Genomic DNA, 20,603 nt, shown 5'->3' with positions numbered 1-20,603 from the left:
TTTTAATGTTTGTCCATTTTATGGTTTATCGATAATACATGGTTTTTTAAATTTAAAATATATGAAGGCCTCAGAATCACTTTACAAAATATGATGATGAAAAATCTTGAGAATAATAGTACAATTGATCAATAAATACAGTTGAATTATTAACTTATTCCTATGATTAAAATTTTTATAATTAGAAAAGGTGCGTGGAAAGTGTTAATTAACCCATCAACGATGAAAAGCTTGATTTATTTGTTGGTTTTCGGAGCGATTTGTTTCGTAGTTTTAGGCCTCAAAAACATTGTGCATGCACTTGCTTTGACGTAAAATTTAATGCTCATTCAGAGACTGAGCTCAAAATTGTTGGTTTATTGCATAATAAAAAATTAATAGTCATTTAAAAAAAAGAACGTAAATTTTTTTACAAAAACTAAAGTTTACGATTTTTTAGTCATGTTTGGGACATTAAGAACCTTCAAACAAAATGTCGGCGAAATAAAAAAAAGTCCATAAAACAACAAAGTCTTAGAATTGTTTAAGGAACATGCCTGAATTTTTTTAGAATTTTTCGAGACAATTTTTCATTTTTTGGAAAATATGGGAAGTCTAATTTCTCAAAATCACTTCCAAACGTTTTGAAAAAATTCAGGAGTGTTCCTTGTTCAATTTTAAAACTTTTTGTTCGATAAACTATTTTCTTAAATCAATAGTTATCAAAATGAGCTCAAGTTTTTGCTCGAACTGACTTCGCAATCCTAGAAAACGCCTCTATTCCAATGTATTAACGATCGGAAGATAATTAAACACAGTATCAATAAACGATTGTAAGTTATTGATAAATACATTTTCTGACGTAGCATGGTTAGTCTATTATTAATATTCATATTCTTCCCTGCATTGGAGATGTAACATGTGTTATATTTAGTGGCATTTTTATGTGGATACAGACGATACCACTTTTCAAGAAAATTTATTCTACCTTTAAATTAATGAATTATGATCGTTATTATATATATTACGCAGTGAAGCTAATAAAAGTGCTTGAATTCCCAAAATTTCTGTTTTCGATTTCTAAAAAAAAAAACTTCAATAGTACTCTAACAGTACTATAAAATGTTGTACGATACTTGTGCCATAGGAAAACTTTTCGGCCCAGCTATTATAAACTACACCATGCCAACAAGTGTTACTTATGGCACTTGTATCGTAAAGTACTATTTTTATATGCACATTCAATTTAATATCTAATGAGAACTTTTGTTGTTTAGTACATCAGCTCTTTGCATCAGTGTTTTACATGGTCATTTTTTGGTTAACAAAGCCAAAAACTTTCATAAAATTAAATTACAATTGTGCCTTCTTTTGTCGTTACCAATAATCAATCACGAGAAGACGAATCCAACTTTCAATAGAAACTTATCTTTGATCTTTTCAGAAAATTGAACTTCTATTATGAAAGATGCTCTCTATTTATCAGAAAAATATTTGACATCAATTATACTTTAATCATACGGAAATTGACAATAACACAACATCAAATTCATTTGTAAAGCGGTTCACCATCTAAAATCTTTAATTTCAATTGATGATACAAAATAACGGCTAATTCACCTTACCTACCAACTAGAACTTCTCGGACACGTTACCATGTACAGTTTTTGTTATCAATTGAGTGAATCTGAAGGTAAAAAAGGTTATGGTAATAATCGCACTTCAGCAAGCTTAATCGACTATTTACTGGCTGATTCACTGCATTAATCTGGATTATCAATCAAATGGTCAAAAAACGTTTCATTAATACTATCAGAGATAGAATTTCTACTTGAGAATGATTAAAATTAATTTCTGATCTTGAATCTAATAGTATTGTTTACAATTGATTTTATGCGTTTGTTAATTTTTATAATCAATGATTATTACTCATATTAACATACATAGACAATTTGAATAAAGAAAACTTGATTGAATTTATTTTATTTATTACATATGTATTTTCACTATAATAATTATTTAAGTTTATCAAGAAAATATTTTACACGAATCTTAATTATAATTCACAAAGTACTTGATATTTACAGTTCATCATACAGAAATTTCATTTCTTTCCGCGTGTATTATGAAATCAATGTTTACATGTAAAGATAATATCAACAATAATACTTTTTGGATAAATTTAAACATATCATTTTTATTCATACAAAATCAAACGGAATAGTTTCTTTATTGAATGTACAATCAGAACATTTTAGTAAAATCTTTAATCCTATTTTTAAGATTTTAAAAATCAAGACAATTTTTTTCAATGATTAACCTTTGATGTGAAACCTTTTTAAATTAACAATACAATATCGATTAATTCAAATTCATGAAGTAACAGTTGAATAAGAGATAAGTGCTCAAGAATTTAAAGTCTTCTTGTACCATAATATCTTCAGTATTTTATGAAAAGTATCTTCACGATCCGTTGGTAACATATCAAGAAGACACTTATAAAAGTTACGTATAGATTTTGGTCTAGTCTTAAGGCAGTATTCCATTGATCGTGATGCACAGCTGCTTGCTTTTCTCCTGAGAACGAAATGAAGCAGTTACTGACATTTGATAAAAAACAATTTTTTAAATTTTGTGTTAAGCTTGCCAAATGCGCTAAAAATGTATCAAACATACTTTTCACTTGTGCTTTTATGTACATAAATAAAGGTTTACAAGAATGCATATGCATACAAAAAAGTTGAAAAAAGAGTCTCAAGGGACTTGAACTGTGAATTTCAGGGTAAGGCTATCTTGGGAGCGAATATTTTACTTATTCCTTGTATATTGAGCTTGAAAAATTGTCTAAATTGAATCATAGAACGAAGTAAAAATTTTAGTCACGTTGAACGAGCACGTGTTTAAAAATTTTTTTCTTCATGAATTGAAATTTATTGAATTTTTACTTTATGATCTATTAAAAGCAGTTACACTTTCAGTACATGAACTAATGTACAATATAATGCTTGATGAATTAAAGCTGCGGAAGGCACTGACATAGACATCCTTTTAATTTAACATGTGCACGAGTGAGAGAGAAAACTAGTAAATTTTCAATGAACTACTCAGAACTGCATACAAGTACTTGTAGAAACTGCTAGCACTAATGAAGAGTTCTCTAATGCACCAACTACTCCAATCTTCGGTAAGAATTCTAGTACTCTTCATTTATATCCAAAAAATTTGTATTGAACGTTTTTGAGTTTTCATATTAATGTAATTTTTAAATTTGAGTATTATTCCATAAACTTTTTTGTTATCGAGTTAAAAATTGAAAATTTTCAAAGAAACGGAAATAAGCTTCTTATAACATAGCGGAAGCATCTGAAAAAATTAACTTTGCCTTTGATCGTAAAATTCTCTAATTTCCGGTGGTTGAGAGGTTATCAGATAACCGTTATCTAAAAGAATAATAAATGTTGCTCTTTAAAAATGATTGCTTTTTTACCAATAATAATTTTTAAGATTTTCAATTTTTCGTTACACAATCAAAAAATTTTTTGTTAATTTATTTCAAAGTATATTTCATTATTATAATTTATTACAGCATAAAATCAGTCAGCTCATGAATTGTCAGTAGTAAATAGTTCATTTTTTAAGAAATAACAATAAATAAATTAAGTTTGAATTTTCATGTCCACTATAATTGTTACTTGAACTATACATAAAAAAAACTAGAAAAAACCATAACCACATAGAAAACCTTGATAATTTTCAAGTACCGTATTTACATTTATCACGCCCTCAAGTAATTGGTAATTTAAAAGGAACATAAAAATTTTACCACATAATTTCAATATTTAATTTTGCTTGTAGAGTTGTCAATAGCGATTAATTCGTTTTTCTCAAGGAATTTCAGAAATCCTGCTTTAATGTTGTTGTATATATTTTATTTAAACTTGAATCGAAAACTTGGAATAAGGATTACTAATGTACCCTTGATTATAAATCATTAAGAAACTATTTGCTCAAAATTCTTATGTTTTATCAAAAAAATACGAAGATTAAGTACCATTCAACACGTGGATGTTTACTACTGTCGTGCTGAATTGGCCAATACTGCAAGAAAATTCACCACTGTCACTTTTTTTCGCATATTCTATACGTAAACTCAATAGTAATTTATTTGCAGGTCTGAAAAAGAAAAAAATTGTTGTGAGCTGATGGCTATCTAAATTCGTAAAATCTTACATGTAATAAAGTGAACTAGAAAAAAATTTACAAGATATTAATTTTTGTTCCTAAGAAGAAAGCTGTGAAAGAAAAAAAGTATGTATTTCTTTTCGTTTCAACTAAATGAAAAGAGCAGAAAAAAAGCAGAAAAGTAAGAATTTCTAGATTTATGTGGTACTGCATTATATACGTCTGGACAGTGTTTTTTTTATTTCGTACCCATTGGTATGATAAACGTTGACATCGTCCGGCAGTGTTTCACCATTTTTTTTCCACACTGGATCAGGCATTTTCGAGCCAGGTCGAGAAGGTCTTACCACACAAGTTAGCTCAATGACGCTTCCGCTGTTATAGTATCGATCATGAAGCTCGTGATCTGATTCATCGACTATTCTTACATCTGGTGCTGATGATTTCCATTAAAAGTGAACAGCATGTAATATAAAATTTATCACTTTTTATTTTTTCTAAATTTATTTTCAAAACGATCGAAGATTTATGAAAAGTTTGATTCATAATTTAAATGAAAAAAAGAAATATTTGTAGGAAATTTAAATGTGTATGTATTCTTTGTAACACGTATTAAAATTTAATTGTAGACTTTTTTTGCAAGAAAATAAGTTTAGATTGTCAGATCCTTATGGTACACACTAGAGTTGAGATTCATTATTAAAAAGTTGTTCATAATTATTCAAATAAATACAATTTACAGATGTATATTGTTAATATGAATCGAAAAATTTTCAAGCTTCAAATAAAACTACCATGGCTAACATTTTATGGTATGGTATCTATACAGTTAAACGTTGCAAACTATTTGTTAATAAAACTTAAAATATGCAACATTATGAAAAATACATTTTTTTATTTTTCTACATGTGAATTAAAATGTATTTAAGTTATAACGGTTGAAACACATTGTGCTTCCTATAGTGAATTGTTCCATTTTTTTTAAATTATACTTCAACTATAATGCAAATATTAGCATAAGTTAATGAAATATTGATACATTTTCATTATAGTACCGAGTAACTACGTCAGTAAAATTTAAAATCGAACTCAAATCTTTTAACGAAGAATCAATTGCTATTTCAATTTCTAAAGCTAATATTTGAATCTCTTGAATGAATTTTTATGCAAAATGTGTAATCAATATTCTTACCATTTGATTACGTAGATAAAAAAGAATTAATGAAATAAAATGTAATTTTCAAAGAATTACCTAAATCAATAATGTAGGTCTTTATTACAAAATAACCTAAATAGAATTAAAAAATATTAAAACTACAGTTAAAAAATCAATAAAATCGAAAATAACTGAACTATAAGAAAAGTTAAAAGTATTTCATTATTTTTCAAACGAAATTATTGAAGAATAACGTCAAATTCAATGCAAGAATGCATGTTAATGTTTTTTCTAAAAAATACGTATTTCATACAACTACTCGTGCTGTAAGGGCAGCTTTTTGATTCATCGGACACATTACGAAAGATTGCAAAACCGTACACGTCAAACATGTCAGCTGCTGCAGTCAAGCTCGAAGAGTGATATGGGCTTTTTGTCAGCGCGTAGCTGTATATTTTCGGTCTCGTCAATGAGAATTTTCATCTCTTTCGTTCAACGATTCTTTCAACCTTTGCAAAAAAGCTTACTTGTGATTCGTATCATATGTTATTTTGAAATTTCAAATATATATAATAAAGTAAAAATATTTTATTCCCTCATATTTATTTCATAGTAAAATAGGTTGAATTAAAAACACATAAAATTATGTCGGTTAAAATTACGAAAAATAAGGATAAGAGTTTGAACAAGATTTCAATCATATAATTAATGATTTTTAATAAAAGTTTAATTATTTTAAAATGAAATCATAAGTTAAGAGTAAATATTTAACGTTTAGTATATTTCTGTAGATTTAAATCAATAAACGATTAGTTTTTTCTCTCATAAATTCTCATCAGTGTAGAAGGCTTAGAACAAAGACTTCAAAGAAAATAACTTCTTAATTCTTCACGTACTTTGTCTTACTTGGTACCATATAAAATTCATGTGTAATATACTTATTCGTTTCAAAAAAAAATAACGGTCTTTCGTCGTTCCACCGAGTAACGAAAATAGCAATCCATATCTAAAGTTATGATCATGAATAATTATGAGACAATTTGAAGAGACAAGAGTTTTTTCTTAAAATCGATGATTTTTGATGAAGTGATAAAAACTTGGAGTCTATGTCTTACTAATTAATTATTCCGTTTCTTTTTGTTTTAGTAATATCCACTTTATCAACCTTTCCCAATGTTTGTTTTCTTTTCTGTGTTGGTGAAAAGTCAATGAATCGACTAGTTTTAACAAGAACCTCTCAAATAAACTTGAAAAAAAATCTTGAAAAGTCTTTTTAGCAGAAATCTAGGTTAGCATACAATTCATCTCGATTCATTTTACGCTCCGATTTTCGAACGATTAGCCAGAGTAAAAAATTAACTTAAAAAAAACTTATTTTAAATAATTTTAATACTAAAACCGAGAATATCAGAGTTAAAATTACTTTCTGGATTTTAGTTGACTTTGTCAGTGCACAGGTATTTTATAAAAATGCGCCCAATTTACCTAGAATAGTAACGTTGGTCACAAGCATACGAGGTGGATGCGTGTTCACTTGGCAAACGTACAAGCCCCGGTCCTCCTTTTGAATGGATGTAATCATGAGACGCCAGTTGTTTGGATACTTGAAACTTACTGAGTAACGATCATCGGCGATGTGCGTGTTTTTCCCAACAGTCAACAATGCCTTGTCGGGATATTGTCGGATCCACATGACCTGCACGTTATTTATTTTAATTAAAATTGCATTAAAGTTACTTTCTATGAACAAATGAAAATTCTAAATTCTCTTAGATCTGATATCTTATTAATTTATAGTGAACAATACTAAATCTGTGCTTGGGATGAAAAATTGAATTTTATTGGGACCAATTAGACTATAGTTGTCACAGATATTGTTTTGTTACGAACTCCCTAATTGAACAAAAAAAACTTAAAATTTTGCAATTAAAATTTCAAATCTTAAACCTCAGTTAAACTTGCAAAATAATAAATTGAAAAAGTCAAATAAGTGTAAATTCATTGAAGGAGAATAATTTATCTTAGTCTCCTGGTTCAAAGTATATATTTTACTTGAGAAATAGGCATAAAAAGTGTCCTTTGCTCTTTTTTTATGCATTTGAAATAAACGTATTAGCCTGACCCCGTGACAGTTTCAGAGTAAGTAAGGATTTGATTCCAATTTTGTGACTGTTAGTTAACAAAAAACAATCGTGAATGTTGAAATAATAACGTCGGTTCTTTAGATACAATTATTTAAGTAAAATTATTTAATTGTTATTAATCGTTAAGGAAATATCAAAGTCAGAATAAAAATGAACATTTTACTTAACGTTTTATGGATTTCCTTTAAAACATTTTATTATAGAAGCTGCGTGGGTGCTCTTTTTTGTTTATTTTGTTTTGTTAGATATTCAGGTAGTTTTTATGGCAATATTTAATGGAGTTTTCAGAAAACGTGCTCACACTTTTTCCTTTTATTCGGCTTTCGGTATCTTCTTAAGATATTTATTGCAAAGCTTGATGGATTTGTAAAGCGTTGCATAAATCGAAAAAAGAGTTATATACGAGTATATTTTTTTTAATACTCTCAACACGAACTATATAATAATTTGCAGATTGAAAAATGTGACCAAAAAATTCCAAAATACCATGCATTGACTTTCCTTAATAAAAAAAAGTTTACCATTTTGCCCGATAACATGACAACGCGACAGTCGAGAAAAGCTGTATCGCCGAGATGCACAACCTTCTCTGAGCCATTGATCTCCTGACCCTCAACGTTTTCGAAATAAGGGCCCCGATGCGATACATGATGGTGCCTCAAGTGTGGAACTTTTAATGGTCCCCCCATGTGCTTATGATGTTGCTGCTTATGGTAATAATTGTTATGATGGTGATGATGATAGTAGTTGTGTGATGGCAGGGGCACTTCCATGGTTTCCACTACAAATTCCTCTGTAAAAGAGAATGATAAAATTTCATTCTTATCGCATTGAGACATAGTAATGGTATAAATAAGTAAATGTGTACATATATATTTACACGCATATATTTTGGGCGAAAAGCGAGACATAGACTTTGAGCTTAACCCAGTTTTCGGACTCTTTGTTACAAGCCAAAGAGCGTGCCACAGAAACATAGTAATGTGTATAGCAACTGCGTAGAATACGAATTTTTAAGCAGGCTATGTAGGTACGAGAATGAAACTGTAAAAAGTATTATACATATACCATAGTGGTTGGACGTATAAATATTCACGTAACTAAATTTCAAGGTGTTTTAAATTGTTATTAATACGAAGAAAAAAAGAATTGTTTAAAAAGATCGAGTACTCTTAGAACTTGAAAAAGTTCCTAATGATCGACATAAGTTTGGCTTAAGATATATAAGCAGAGCACGACTTTCTATCTGGTATGCAAGTTAAACTGGAAAATGGAGAGATAATTTTTTTCCTTTAAGGCTTTCTTTTTAATGCGCACGTGAACGTAACATCTATCTGAACTCGACATTTTTCAAGAGTTATTTTATGCAGACAAATGCAGAACTCAAGTTTGTTTTGAAAAAATTAAAATATAAGAGATAAAAAAGCACTTTTTCCCCAATTGTAAAACTCGATTGCTCCTCATCAAGTTTCTTGATTAAAAAGAAAATCAATAATTCTATCATTGCGACGATGAGGACTTTTTTCATTTTAAAAAGCAACAAACTTGATCAGCATTCATTTCAATATTTCAACAAGAAGTCCATTTTGTATGTAAAAGCAATTTATTCGAATTTAAAAGTGAAAGAATAAAAAAAAATTGAAATGAAAATTAAAGCGAAGGAAAGCTATCAATAGCTTTCATTTTAAAAGTTACAAACGCGGAACAAAGAAAACGACCTGTCCTGTACCTGCAATTCTCTATTTCGACACTTACTCGACCGTGTGTGCACGTATTTACTTGTGTCTGTATCAGCTGTCGTTACTCGATGTCAATAGTGTTAACACTGGTACGCAGAAGACTCATTGGTTTTATGCCTCGAATCGAATAACATTACACGAACAGGAAAACACTTGTGCACCTACGCTTATCGAGCTAGAAGCTGTACGCATCGGGCAAGAAAGACCGAATTGGTTTTTTTTTAAACTTTTTCGCATTAACCGGCTATCGTGACGTCGATAGAATAATACAAATAGATCAGATAAAATTCTAGTGTGTTCAATTTCCGAGCTCAGCTATTTGCAATAAATTTCGGTAGCGTGTAGATACTGCAATTGGATTCTGAACATCGAAGAGGAACTTGTCATTTATTCTTTCTGAAGAAATAGAATAGAAGAAGTAATTAACACGTACTTTAATCATGCCAACCCTTTTATCGTGATTAGGAGGAGCAGTTTAAACGATCAAATTTAAAAAATAAAAATATGTACGTTCATTCATAGATTAGCAAAATTTGTAAACGGCGATGTTAATCAGATTAATCGCTGTAGTTTGAATAATTGTTTTTAAAGTTGCAACAAGTGGAAAAATTTGAGATTGATAAGAAACGCAAAAGGAGCAAATTTTCACACAGTCTCAATAAGAAATATCATACATTTTAGGTTCTGAAAAAGTAGTATAAAGGAAAAGAAGCATTCTCCAAAAATATCGAATAACTTTTTTTTATAATTGAGATTGAGATAACCTTATAAGTTTTACCCAAATGTTAAAGATGAGAAATGTAATTTGTGATTTTCCATACTGATCCCATTTTGTTTTCAAGTGGTCATCAAGAGTCAAGCAAACCGTTTTAACATTGAATTATGAGAACTTAAATAACATATAAAAGAAATTTTTTTCAAGTATATGGAATTTCTTTGAGCTATTGTACTAGAGTACACATATTAGATTAATAATAAAAAAAATTTTATTTTTGAGCTTAAAGCTACAAATTTGTAAATTTACCAGTATCATTATCTGAGCAAAGTTTTAAATTGGTAAAGTTTTGGAGTTCACCTGTATTCCTTTTCAAAGATCCTCTAATCAACAGAGCATTGTCATCTTGTCATCATTATATAAAATTTTAGTTTGGAATAAATGCTGATCAATTATTATCATCATTTGTAGAATCTGTAACTTGGAATCTAAAATTCAAATGAGCAAGTGAAACAGGTCTTTGCACGTTTCTTAGATTTTGAAATTGAAATTCTAGATTTTGTGAAAGATGCTCGGCCAACATGCTAGAATCGTTATAAAAGTATGCTTAAACGATGTTTCGCCTTGGTTAAAGTACTAACTATTGAGAACTTTATGCTCTTTTTCAATGCGTAGTTATTATGAGACTAATTTCACATTATGTCAGCTATAAAATTTTTGAAAGTAAAGTAAAGCAAAATTGAAGGGAAAGAATATTTGATGATAGATTGTCATGCAATTGACTGTTTATATTTTTTGACTTAAAAAGTAATATCATACCATTACCGCATATTTTTAAAATTGATCTAAAATGAATAGACCATAACTTATATCTCTAAATACCGATAATAAAATAATTATCCAGTAAAGTACTGATATCAGAAGTAAATCGTCAATGACGCAATAAAAAAATATTCAATATCTTTCCATAAAAATACTAGAATCCATTTGAAATAAAAGGGGGCTTACATTTTTCAACGACATTTCATGTAAGTATTGGAATTTATGATAATTTTTCAAAGAATCATGAAATTTTTGAATGAAACTTATTCTGAGAAAATAAAAATGCCTTCAACGCAATATAATTTTGATGCTATCTCAGTATTTCTATACTTGAGTTACAAATGACTTGATCGATAAAGATTAAGTTGCGAGTTTTACTCATTATGTAGAGCCAGAAAGACATGAGAGAATATAATAACTCAGTAGAACGATAAGTTTATGCGATGACGTTGCATTTAGCTCTAGCTATCGCCGTAGCTAGAAAGAAAAGCGTCGTCGAAGGCTTGATATAAGAAGAAAAGATCAAGCTAGAAGCTTCATAAATTATGCATGGGAAAACCTTATTGTGTATTGTGGGCATCGTTTAAGAAATGGTAGGAAGGGAAGTTGTACTTTCTTTGTGGAAGAAAAAAATGAGGTTGCACCGTGAGAAAACGACTTTACTTGTCGCAAACTTATTTCATATACAATATACACACAACCTTGAAATCTAAATAAAAGTAATCCATATACTGTAGTTACTTTATTGCGCGTATACATAAATAAATGACCACCCCGATGATGTAATGCAACGAGAGGTCCCTTGCTTAAGACGAAAGTCTGCTTGAATTACAACCTTTTTTTTATTCGATAGAGAACCTTGAAAATATTTAACTTTTTAAAACTTCTCTCTCAGATAAATGTTTTTTTTTTTTTTAATTTTGTTGAATGTATTATGGTTTCGAGGGATGAAATTATATTATAAATATGTAAAATTTGCTCGAGAGGCAAAGCAGTAGTAAATTCATAAGTGTTTCCTCAGGTACATATCGCTCGATGACTCGAACATTTTTTTCTATCCAGTTTTCGCCAAATCTAGAATAGTGATACAGCACTTAAAGCCCGGCAAAAAAACTTTCTACAAAAGTAGTTATGCCGCACTCTGTTGGTCCTCATGTAGCGAGTGAAAATGTCGAGTTTCTTTTCGCTACGGTGTTTCTGTTGCAGCCACGATGCAATTACGATCTTACGGAGAAACTCGACTCTTTTTGTGAATACAGCCCATAACGACTCGCAGGACTTTTTATTCGTAGGCTATTTTGTACTAGCTGCGACATGGTTGTGGCATCAAGAAGTCTGAAAGCCATCAACGTACTTATGTCGTGCACATTTTTTACCTATAAAGCAGCTTTGCGAAATTATCGGAAATTTCTGATATATTTTCTCGTTTATTAACAGTAATCTAATTGCACATAATCTAGTAACGCTATAGATTGGTGCATTTGTGTGGTTGAATCAATAAGCGAATGTAAATTTAGTATGAGTCCGAAAATGAATTTAGAGTTGGTCATCTAATAGCATTAAATATTTTACTATTCACTGTCGGCAGAGAGAAATCAATACGCTTATTAAATTTTCACGTCGAATAGATATTTAGTTTTCCATTTAATAAACTCTCCTGAAGTTACTAAACAATTTTAATTAATACCTGCGAATATTAAATCAATTTTTCGTCCGTTTCAATAGTTACCTTTTTTCTGTCTACCTAATATATAAAAACTAAATACTTTTTGGAATTTTAACATCAAATATCGATTTCAGTGGTTCACACTAAAAAAAACTGAATCATCGGGAATTTTTACTCTTTGCTATTGGTTGCAGACTTTCTATGATGTATTGCCTGGCAGAAACAGCAGCAGCATGTCATATTGTCAGCGCTCGTTGCGCAGTGTTGATGATGTGTACTTTATCCCAGTGATGAGAGTGCCCGGTCTCCGGTATATATGAGGAATAATATTGGTACGTATACGGAGTGAGTGTGTGGCAACCGAAGACAGTAATTACAGGATAAAACTAGAATATTATTTGTAATTTATTTTCTGTTATAATGCTTTTCTATGCTTTTTTGGATACCTTTAGTTGCGAGTGTATTACAACGGTATTTTTTATACTCGATTTATATTTGAAATACTAATAAATGAGATAATATGCGCATGAAGTTGCAACTGTTTTCGATAGTATAAAAATCGTTAATCGAATTAATTTTAAAGTTTTTTATTGTAAAATTATTTTCATACTTTTTGATTAAAATTGAAAATGCTTTATATCCTGTATCAGCAATTTCATTGCGAGAATTGGAAATTGTCACATCAATGGTATGATGTAGAAAGCATGCAAAATAGAAACGATCGATCTCAAATTCAAAAAAAAAAAATTTATTTTCGCAGAAAATCGAAACGCAGTCAACAACAATAACAACAACGTCACACCTGTATATATTTTTCTCTCCAACGCATGAGAAATCACACAGACGGTGGAGCAGGCGCATAAAAATTTATTGAAAAATTTCGTATGCATAATCGAGCGTTTGCAACTCACACTGTAAAGTACAACAGGGCCACGCGTCGTCGCCGATAAGATTTTAAAAATGCACGATTTTTTTCCGACCCGCTGCTATCCTGTTTGAACGTGGCGAAAGATAAATTTATACGAGTCACTAGGCAAGCATGTTTTGCTCTGGATTTCATTGGGCTTTTGAATTATATGTGAGTATACATTCCTTCATTATCGCTAGTAATGCTATAACCGTAGCAACGTTAAAACCTTTCTAAGGATTTTCAATTCCTATCTTTCTATTTTTTAGCAAAATAATATGAATTATTTTTCCACACACTACTACGGAATGATTTTATTATATTTTTCTGCTTTAATATAATTGATTTTCGAAAATATTAGAATAGTATTGTATTTCTAAGGACACATTCAAGCAACAAATCCAGTTTGAATATTTATTCAGTAATTCTTACTTTTTAGAGAAAATAAAATATTTTTTATGTGATTGAGACAGATTTAAAAGATGAACAAATAAAAATGAAGTCCCTCAAATAATTTTTCAACGATAAAAACATTTCATATTTACTTGTGTAAACACTTATGCGTTCGACATTGAAGGGAAAGCATGCTTCATAAGCCTCAACTTGAGTTTAAATCCAAATCAAACGCAGGTTTTAATACATGTGTCTCCCATTTTCTCTCATGCATCAAAGCTCGTGACTTATACATTACATCCATACGTTGGAGCAACGTCAGTCCATGTGCATTACGGTTCGTTCATTTAAAATATAAATCAGCATTCATCAAAGTTGTATCATCCTCTTTTCAAATTGTTCGACATGCATCAGCTTCAGTACGAAGTATACTGATAACAATCCTTTATACTAGTTTTAGTACTCAGTACTGCTCAGAGTAGTACAAAGTCTCGAAACTCAGTTACGTGTCCATTGCCATGTAGACACTATTAGCTTTTAGTTTTTAAAATTTATGCCATTCAGTTATAATATTTGGACGAATGCATTAGGATAAATTGTATCAAACAAGCATTTGTTAAAAACAAAGCCAATGTGAAGGTTACAGCACCTCATAACGAGCTTATTTTTTATGTTATATGCTGGCAAAACTTAAGCAATATTGCTTAAGGAAAGAGAAGAAAGGAAAACAGCTGCTTGGTAGTTGTGCACCGATACGACTTTGTTTAATTTAAACACTTTACGTGTTCTTAAAGAGAGGCCATGTTTGGGAAGTTGCCTTTGTCGAGTAAAATATCATTTAAAAAGTTGCTTTTATCAGGTTTGTTGTTGAGCGTGCATATACATATTAATTACTAACTTGTATATTAGTTTAAAAAACGTCTCATTTGATTTAGAAATGGAAATGTTCAGTCTTTTTTCACCCTCACCAAATTATTTACCTGATTCTTGAATTTTCATTTTTATTCTTCAGTTGGAGGAAAATTGGTGAAGGTATAAAGGGGTAAAGCCAAAACTATTTCAAAAAATACGCACGAAAAAATCGAACTTGGTACTACGCGTTGCAACAACTATAAAGTCGGCCGTAACTCACTGCACAATATCTTTGTAAGCAGAACATGACCACAAAATATCTCATCCAAATCGTGCAAAACCTTTTCAAATTGATTCCGCATGGGGTCACGGCTACTATGTTGGTATTCAGCTGCTGCGTCACTCAAAGTTTCGAGACTATATATATAAATATAGAATTCGTAGAACCACGTCAGCTCCACGTAGTTGTACGCCATACAAATTTTATAAATAAAAAACACCAACCAATTTGTAAAGAATAAAATACATTATTTTTTAAGATATTTACCGTGCACATAGTTGGGTTGAGTTGGTCCACAAATAAAAGGCCTCTTAAAAACCCAGACTGCAAGTGGCTGGCGATGTAACAATAGCCGCTCACTCATTGTGCAATGAAGTGCCTCAGGGAAATTTAATAAGGAAGTTACGCGCTTAGTATGTAACGTCGCATGATACAGCGCAATAGTACGTACGCCTTTTTAGTTGCAACGCTGCACCACACAGCAGCAGTTTTTGCTTATATAAAGTTAACTTTACAAGCTACTGTCAGAAAATATTTTATTGAGTTTATATTCAAGATAAGTACGATTTCAGCTTCAAGTAGCTATTTTAAGTAGTGTAAACCAAACAATGATCAGACGTGGCAAAAATTGAACGGTCCAATTTCTAAATACAAAATAAAATATTCCATAAAGTATTAACATTTTTTAATTCCATTTAAAAAACTCCCCGTAAACTTTAAATATTTTGCATTATGTGATACATTCAGATCACAGAGTAATAAAAAGCTGTATGTAAAATAGACACAAGTCACAGAGGTACAAATGACGTAATGCTGAGCCCTTCAAAAGTTGAATATAAAGCGAGAGAGAGAAAGAGAAAGAGGAACTTTCGACACCTAAAGAGACATACATTTAAACGTATATTAACGAAACGAGGTGAGGTGCGGTAGACACGCACGCCCGCCGCTCGCTAACTTTCCTGCGAGGAGCGCAAGGGTGTCAAGATGTTATCAAATGAGAATGTATTTTATTTAATAAAAAATTAGTATGAAATTCATAGTTAGTTTTACTTAGTTGTTTAATTTCATTAAATATCAGCTCAAATTGAATCATGAATCCTAGTTGTTTCAAAGTCATCAATTGAAAAACTAATGTAATAAGAAATTTTTTATTTTAATTGATTCAATTTTTTAGTTTTCAGAATACTCTACTTAAAAATAAATTTGCTCTCGTCACACTCTAAAAAATATCTGAGCAGATGGACCACAAAAATATTCAAGATTTCAAAAGTAGCGTTTGTACGGTCGAGTAAGTCAGACTTGAGCAAAGATTTAGCCTTTTGCAGGACCGATATTGACAAAGCCCAACTCTGCAGTTATATACATGCAGTAGTCTACACGTATATACACTTTGCAAGCGTTTATACTGTAGGTAACGTAGCTTTGATCACTGCACTCTCGTTGAATTGAGTTGGTTCGTATTGTTTTGATTTGTTCATTTGTGTGAAAGTCAGTTGATATTATGTAGCCTCGTATGTCACTAAAAACGTGCAAAAGATAACATTTTTGAATACATCAAAGGAAATAAAAATTCAAGTTCATTATATAACGATTTTCAAGTTATTGTCAAAATCATAACATTGTATGAATACACAATCAAGGGTTTCATTTCCTTAATATACAGAGTTTCATCAAATAAATTTTGATCAGTATATTGTTGCCCCAGCGCAAAAAGCAGCTTAATAAACTCAAGAGGTAAAGACGTGTCTTAGTACTATGTTAAACGGATAGGACTAAACCACGTTTTTGACTCTGGAGCTTATTAAGCCAGTTTTGGCGCTGGTCATTGGAGGGGGGGGGGGCGATATATGCAAGTCGAATCTGATTGAAAAACTTCTTTCTTATCACATCGTCTCCTAAATGACTACAATTAGGAGTGACTAAGCAAGTGCAACATTTTTTAAGCTTTTGCAATTCGCAACGATGGATTTGAACTGCACTGTTTGACCAAATTTTCTAAGAAATAAACATGAGATACTTTGTATCTAACTGAATTTGACGGAAAGTGATAATTACGCTTAGTTAATTTTGAACTCTTGAACCCCCCAAACAATGATATTAACTTGTTAGATCCTTCTACAAAATATTTATTTATTTTCTTTCATGTATACTGATACAATTTACTGAACGTATAAATTTTACACTATCTTCTGTAAAGGAAATAATTTTAAACAAAATCTTTTACTCCATATTTTACGAATTTCATTCAAACAATATTCATAATATTTTATATTTTAAATTCTATTATTATTCTATTCGATTATTCATCCAAATCGTTAATAACAATACAATACACAGTATTTTGTAAGATGAACTATTAATGACTCAGTGAAATATTTTATTAAAAAATAAATAAAAGCATAGAATTTCTGTGGACATTTGCTTGAAACTATGATGACATTCTAAATTAGTCGATACAAATAAACAAATATCTTTATCAAAACATGTATACTAATTTTTTTTTTTTTTTTCAAAAAATTTTATATGAATTAGATTCAACATTTTGTCTGCTTCTCTGAAAAAGATTTTTGAACAAACATATGACAAGAGAGTATACAGGATAAAAGCCCAACATTTCACGTTTAAAATCATTTAAATCAGTAATTTAAACATCTACAATATGTCAGTTTAAAGTTATTACAGATGTTAAAATAAAAAAAATCTTATGCATCAATTTATTAAAAAATAAAATAGTCTTAAATAATTGACCGAAAAATGCTGCATTCAATTTTATTATTGATCGGAATTCTTGTTATGATATGAATTATGCATATAATCATTTTATTAATTTACATATATCCTGACACGTACAATTTTTCTTCAAAAATCGTGCAATTGAAAAATTAAAATTTTATGTATGCTAATCTGAGTTTAAAATTTTAATTATGCATAAAAAGCTTGACAGAGTTTTTTTAATCCTTAACAAATGTATCAAGTTTAACACAAGTAGCAAAATTAATATGAATATTACCGTCCACTCAGTAGCAATCACTATTTTAGTTTATCACTAAGCACGTAAATGTGTTGTAATGTGTTTATTCAGTTTTTATTTATTTATTAATTGAACGTTAAATAAAAATTCTTATTTAAAATAGCAAAAAAATGTAACATTTCTACGAAGGTATGATTCCAGGGTCCTATCAGCAGCAAAAGCTGTATTACTTATTTCAAGTACCTCACTTTACATATGCCTCTTTCGAAAAAATAATTTTATTACTTTGTTGCATAAACTTATTTCTCCAATCTTGAGAATTGAAAAATACGAGGTGTTTGCATTTGTTCACTGATCAACATTCATGCAAATTCATAGATGATTTTCCGTAAAATCGAAAGTCCAAAAAATTTTTTGGTGATGTAATGAAATATTGGAAGCTTTTTAAATTTTTTTAAAACATGATTAGATTTTGTGTTTTTTCGTTGATGAGAACTTAAGTGTTCACATCTCATAGAGATAATTTTTATCAGAAATTTTTGACGATTTGCATAAAGAAATCGTATGTACGGCTTACAATATATTAGAATGTATACATAGAATATTTTTGAAAAACTCGGTACTCCAAACGTTTTCACCTTATATTATCTTGAGACTCGAAATGAAATCCATGCCTTATTTTTGGGTTACGGTATATTTTCAATAGAATGCGGTACGGATTTGTTCATGTAAGCAAAATTCGAACATTTGAGACGACGCGGATTCAAGTCTCTAAGGAATAAATGTAAAAGAATTTAAATTATCTAGATTTGACAAAAATCTTTAACTTGATAGCTAAAATCTTTTAATACTTTCAATATGACAAAGAATAAGCCATTTGTAATTTATATATACTACTCACACATCACAAAAGTAAATAAATCTAAGGCACTTTAGTCATAAAAAAAAAACACTACGGCTCATTGGTTTACGTTTGATATCAGAATAAATAAGATAAATTAGGAAATTGTGCAAATTTTGACACTGTGTCGCTTCTCTTGAATTACGTGATAAGTTAGTGGATTTCAAAGGGCCTCGTTAAAACAACTAACAGTGCCTTAATAACATTCCTTCATCACGCTAATGACTGCCTCGTTTATCTGAATGTTTTGAAATTTACATTTTAAATAATATTTGCTCCTGCCGTTTGCTAAATGAAGAATCCATGGGACACATCAATTATCTTTTCACGACTTTCATTATAGATATAATTTGTTTGTTTCATTTTTTTGGACAGAATTTTCTAAATTAAAAAACGCCAAGATGCAATGTTGTGCTTCCTTAAAATAACAATGATCAACAATGCTAATTGCCATGAAATATAATACAATTGTATAAAATTCATAAAAAACCGAATTTTCTTTTAAATTGTAACCTATTACAAGTGTTTGTCTACGTAAACTCAATCATTATGTTGATTACCATTGATATTCCAAAGTTTATTGTAAAACTTCATCACTGTTGGCGCTGTAAGTTACTCTTTTTAAATGATCAGATTGATAAGCAAAATAAGTATGTTGATAAACGTTGAACATTTTTAGTTTTTTTTTACACATAAAGAAATATCCAAAATATGAGAAGATGAAAAAATTGATGCATTTGATCTTGACCTGGAATTCATACACAGATAGCAATAAAAAAAAGTTCAAGTACTAAAGTACGAACCATACGTTAAGAAATCTTTGGCGTGGCAAATTGACTTTGGATTTTTCTTGAAACATTCTACACTGCTGACAGATTGCTTAGGGTATTGCATTATCGATAGATTCCCTACTACTGCTGACTTGCAAGAAAAACTAAGACTTTGCCCTTTCCCTTCTGAACAAAGTGAACGAAACACGATTTTCCGCTTTCTTTCAACGACAAGTAGTACAGAGATATTGACTTTATAATGATCGTATGAGTGTGTCTTGAAAGACATTTTCAGAATGAGAAAATGTGTACTTGGTCTTAGAACACGTGATATTATATTATTACGTGTACAGATCTTATCGATTGATTTGGTATAAAAATATAATAAATTTATCGAAAAAAATGCTATCATATGCTCTCATTAAGTGATGCTTAGAGAGAATGCATCATCATTATAACTGAAGTTAAATATTTCACTTTATTTAAAATGACATAACTTACCATCAAAACGTGTGCCACTGATATTGGAAACTTTAGTAAAATCAGTGTAGGTGTTGTAAAATTGAGATAGATCCCGATGAGGCCCATAGCTTGCGAAAACGAGCGATAACGTAGTCCAAGTCATTAGTATCCTCGTGCTCCATGTTCGATCTAAAATCATCCTTTCTCATCAGAATTCGTTTTCCCGGCTTAAAATTCTTCGAAGGCGATTGAATTTTACAGAATTTTCCTTAAAGAAAAAATACAAGTTTTGTTACGTAAAATTATTTAATTACCATAATATTACATGTGAAAACTGGAAACATATGTTCATCAGCCTCAGCTTCGCCTTGGCCGATAATAACACGTGCTGAGAGGATTTCTTTTTTCGCTTCATAGGTGGGTATACTATTTTTCATGAATCCTCCAGCAGAAATTAACTTTTTAGTTTTGATCGCAGAGACGAAAAAGGCTAGTTTTGGCTGAGGTAGCATGAAAAATTAATTTGATTGATTTTTTATCATTTTTTGTCAACACTGCGTGCGTGAAACACAGGTTTTTTTAATCTTAAAGCTTGAGAAAACTCTAGATTATCGCAAGCAGGGTTAAAAAATATCGTTTGTAACTAGTCCGCGAAGAAGTTGAC

At 30.2% G+C, this 20,603-nt stretch overlaps 1 protein-coding gene across 1 annotated transcript; it reads right to left on the bottom strand.

The window, feature by feature from the left end:
• Positions 1-2,419: 2,419 nt before the first annotated feature.
• Positions 2,420-20,146, bottom strand: LOC106649998 (zwei Ig domain protein zig-8-like). Its single transcript, XM_014367801.2, has 6 exons — positions 19,979-20,146; positions 7,983-8,254; positions 6,803-7,013; positions 4,411-4,597; positions 4,031-4,152; positions 2,420-2,556 (listed from the first exon to the last, which is right to left on the bottom strand). The coding sequence occupies exons 1-6, from the start codon at positions 20,136-20,138 to the stop codon at positions 2,420-2,422; spliced, it is 1,089 nt and encodes a 362-aa protein (XP_014223287.2). The 5' UTR covers positions 20,139-20,146.
• Positions 20,147-20,603: the final 457 nt, after the last annotated feature.

Source organism: Trichogramma pretiosum, unplaced genomic scaffold (genome assembly GCF_000599845.2).
Source record: "Trichogramma pretiosum strain Unisexual culture from Peru unplaced genomic scaffold, Tpre_2.0 scaffold45, whole genome shotgun sequence".
NCBI lineage: Eukaryota > Metazoa > Arthropoda > Insecta > Hymenoptera > Trichogrammatidae > Trichogramma > Trichogramma pretiosum.
The sequence above is the reverse complement of the archived record's forward strand: the minus strand, read 5'-3'. Positions and strand labels throughout refer to the sequence as shown.

Bases quoted from the DNA above. Each gene is read 5' to 3' on its own strand.
- LOC106649998 (XM_014367801.2), bottom strand. From the start codon at position 20,138: ATGATTTTAGATCGAACATGGAGCACGAGGATACTAATGACTTGGACT. The intron at 7,014-7,982 runs GTAAACTTTTTT...AATAACGTGCAG, and splicing joins TCATGTTATCGGGCAAAATG to GTCATGTGGATCCGACAATA. The intron at 4,598-6,802 runs GTAAATTGGGCG...GGAAATCATCAG, and splicing joins GACCAACGTTACTATTCTAG to CACCAGATGTAAGAATAGTC.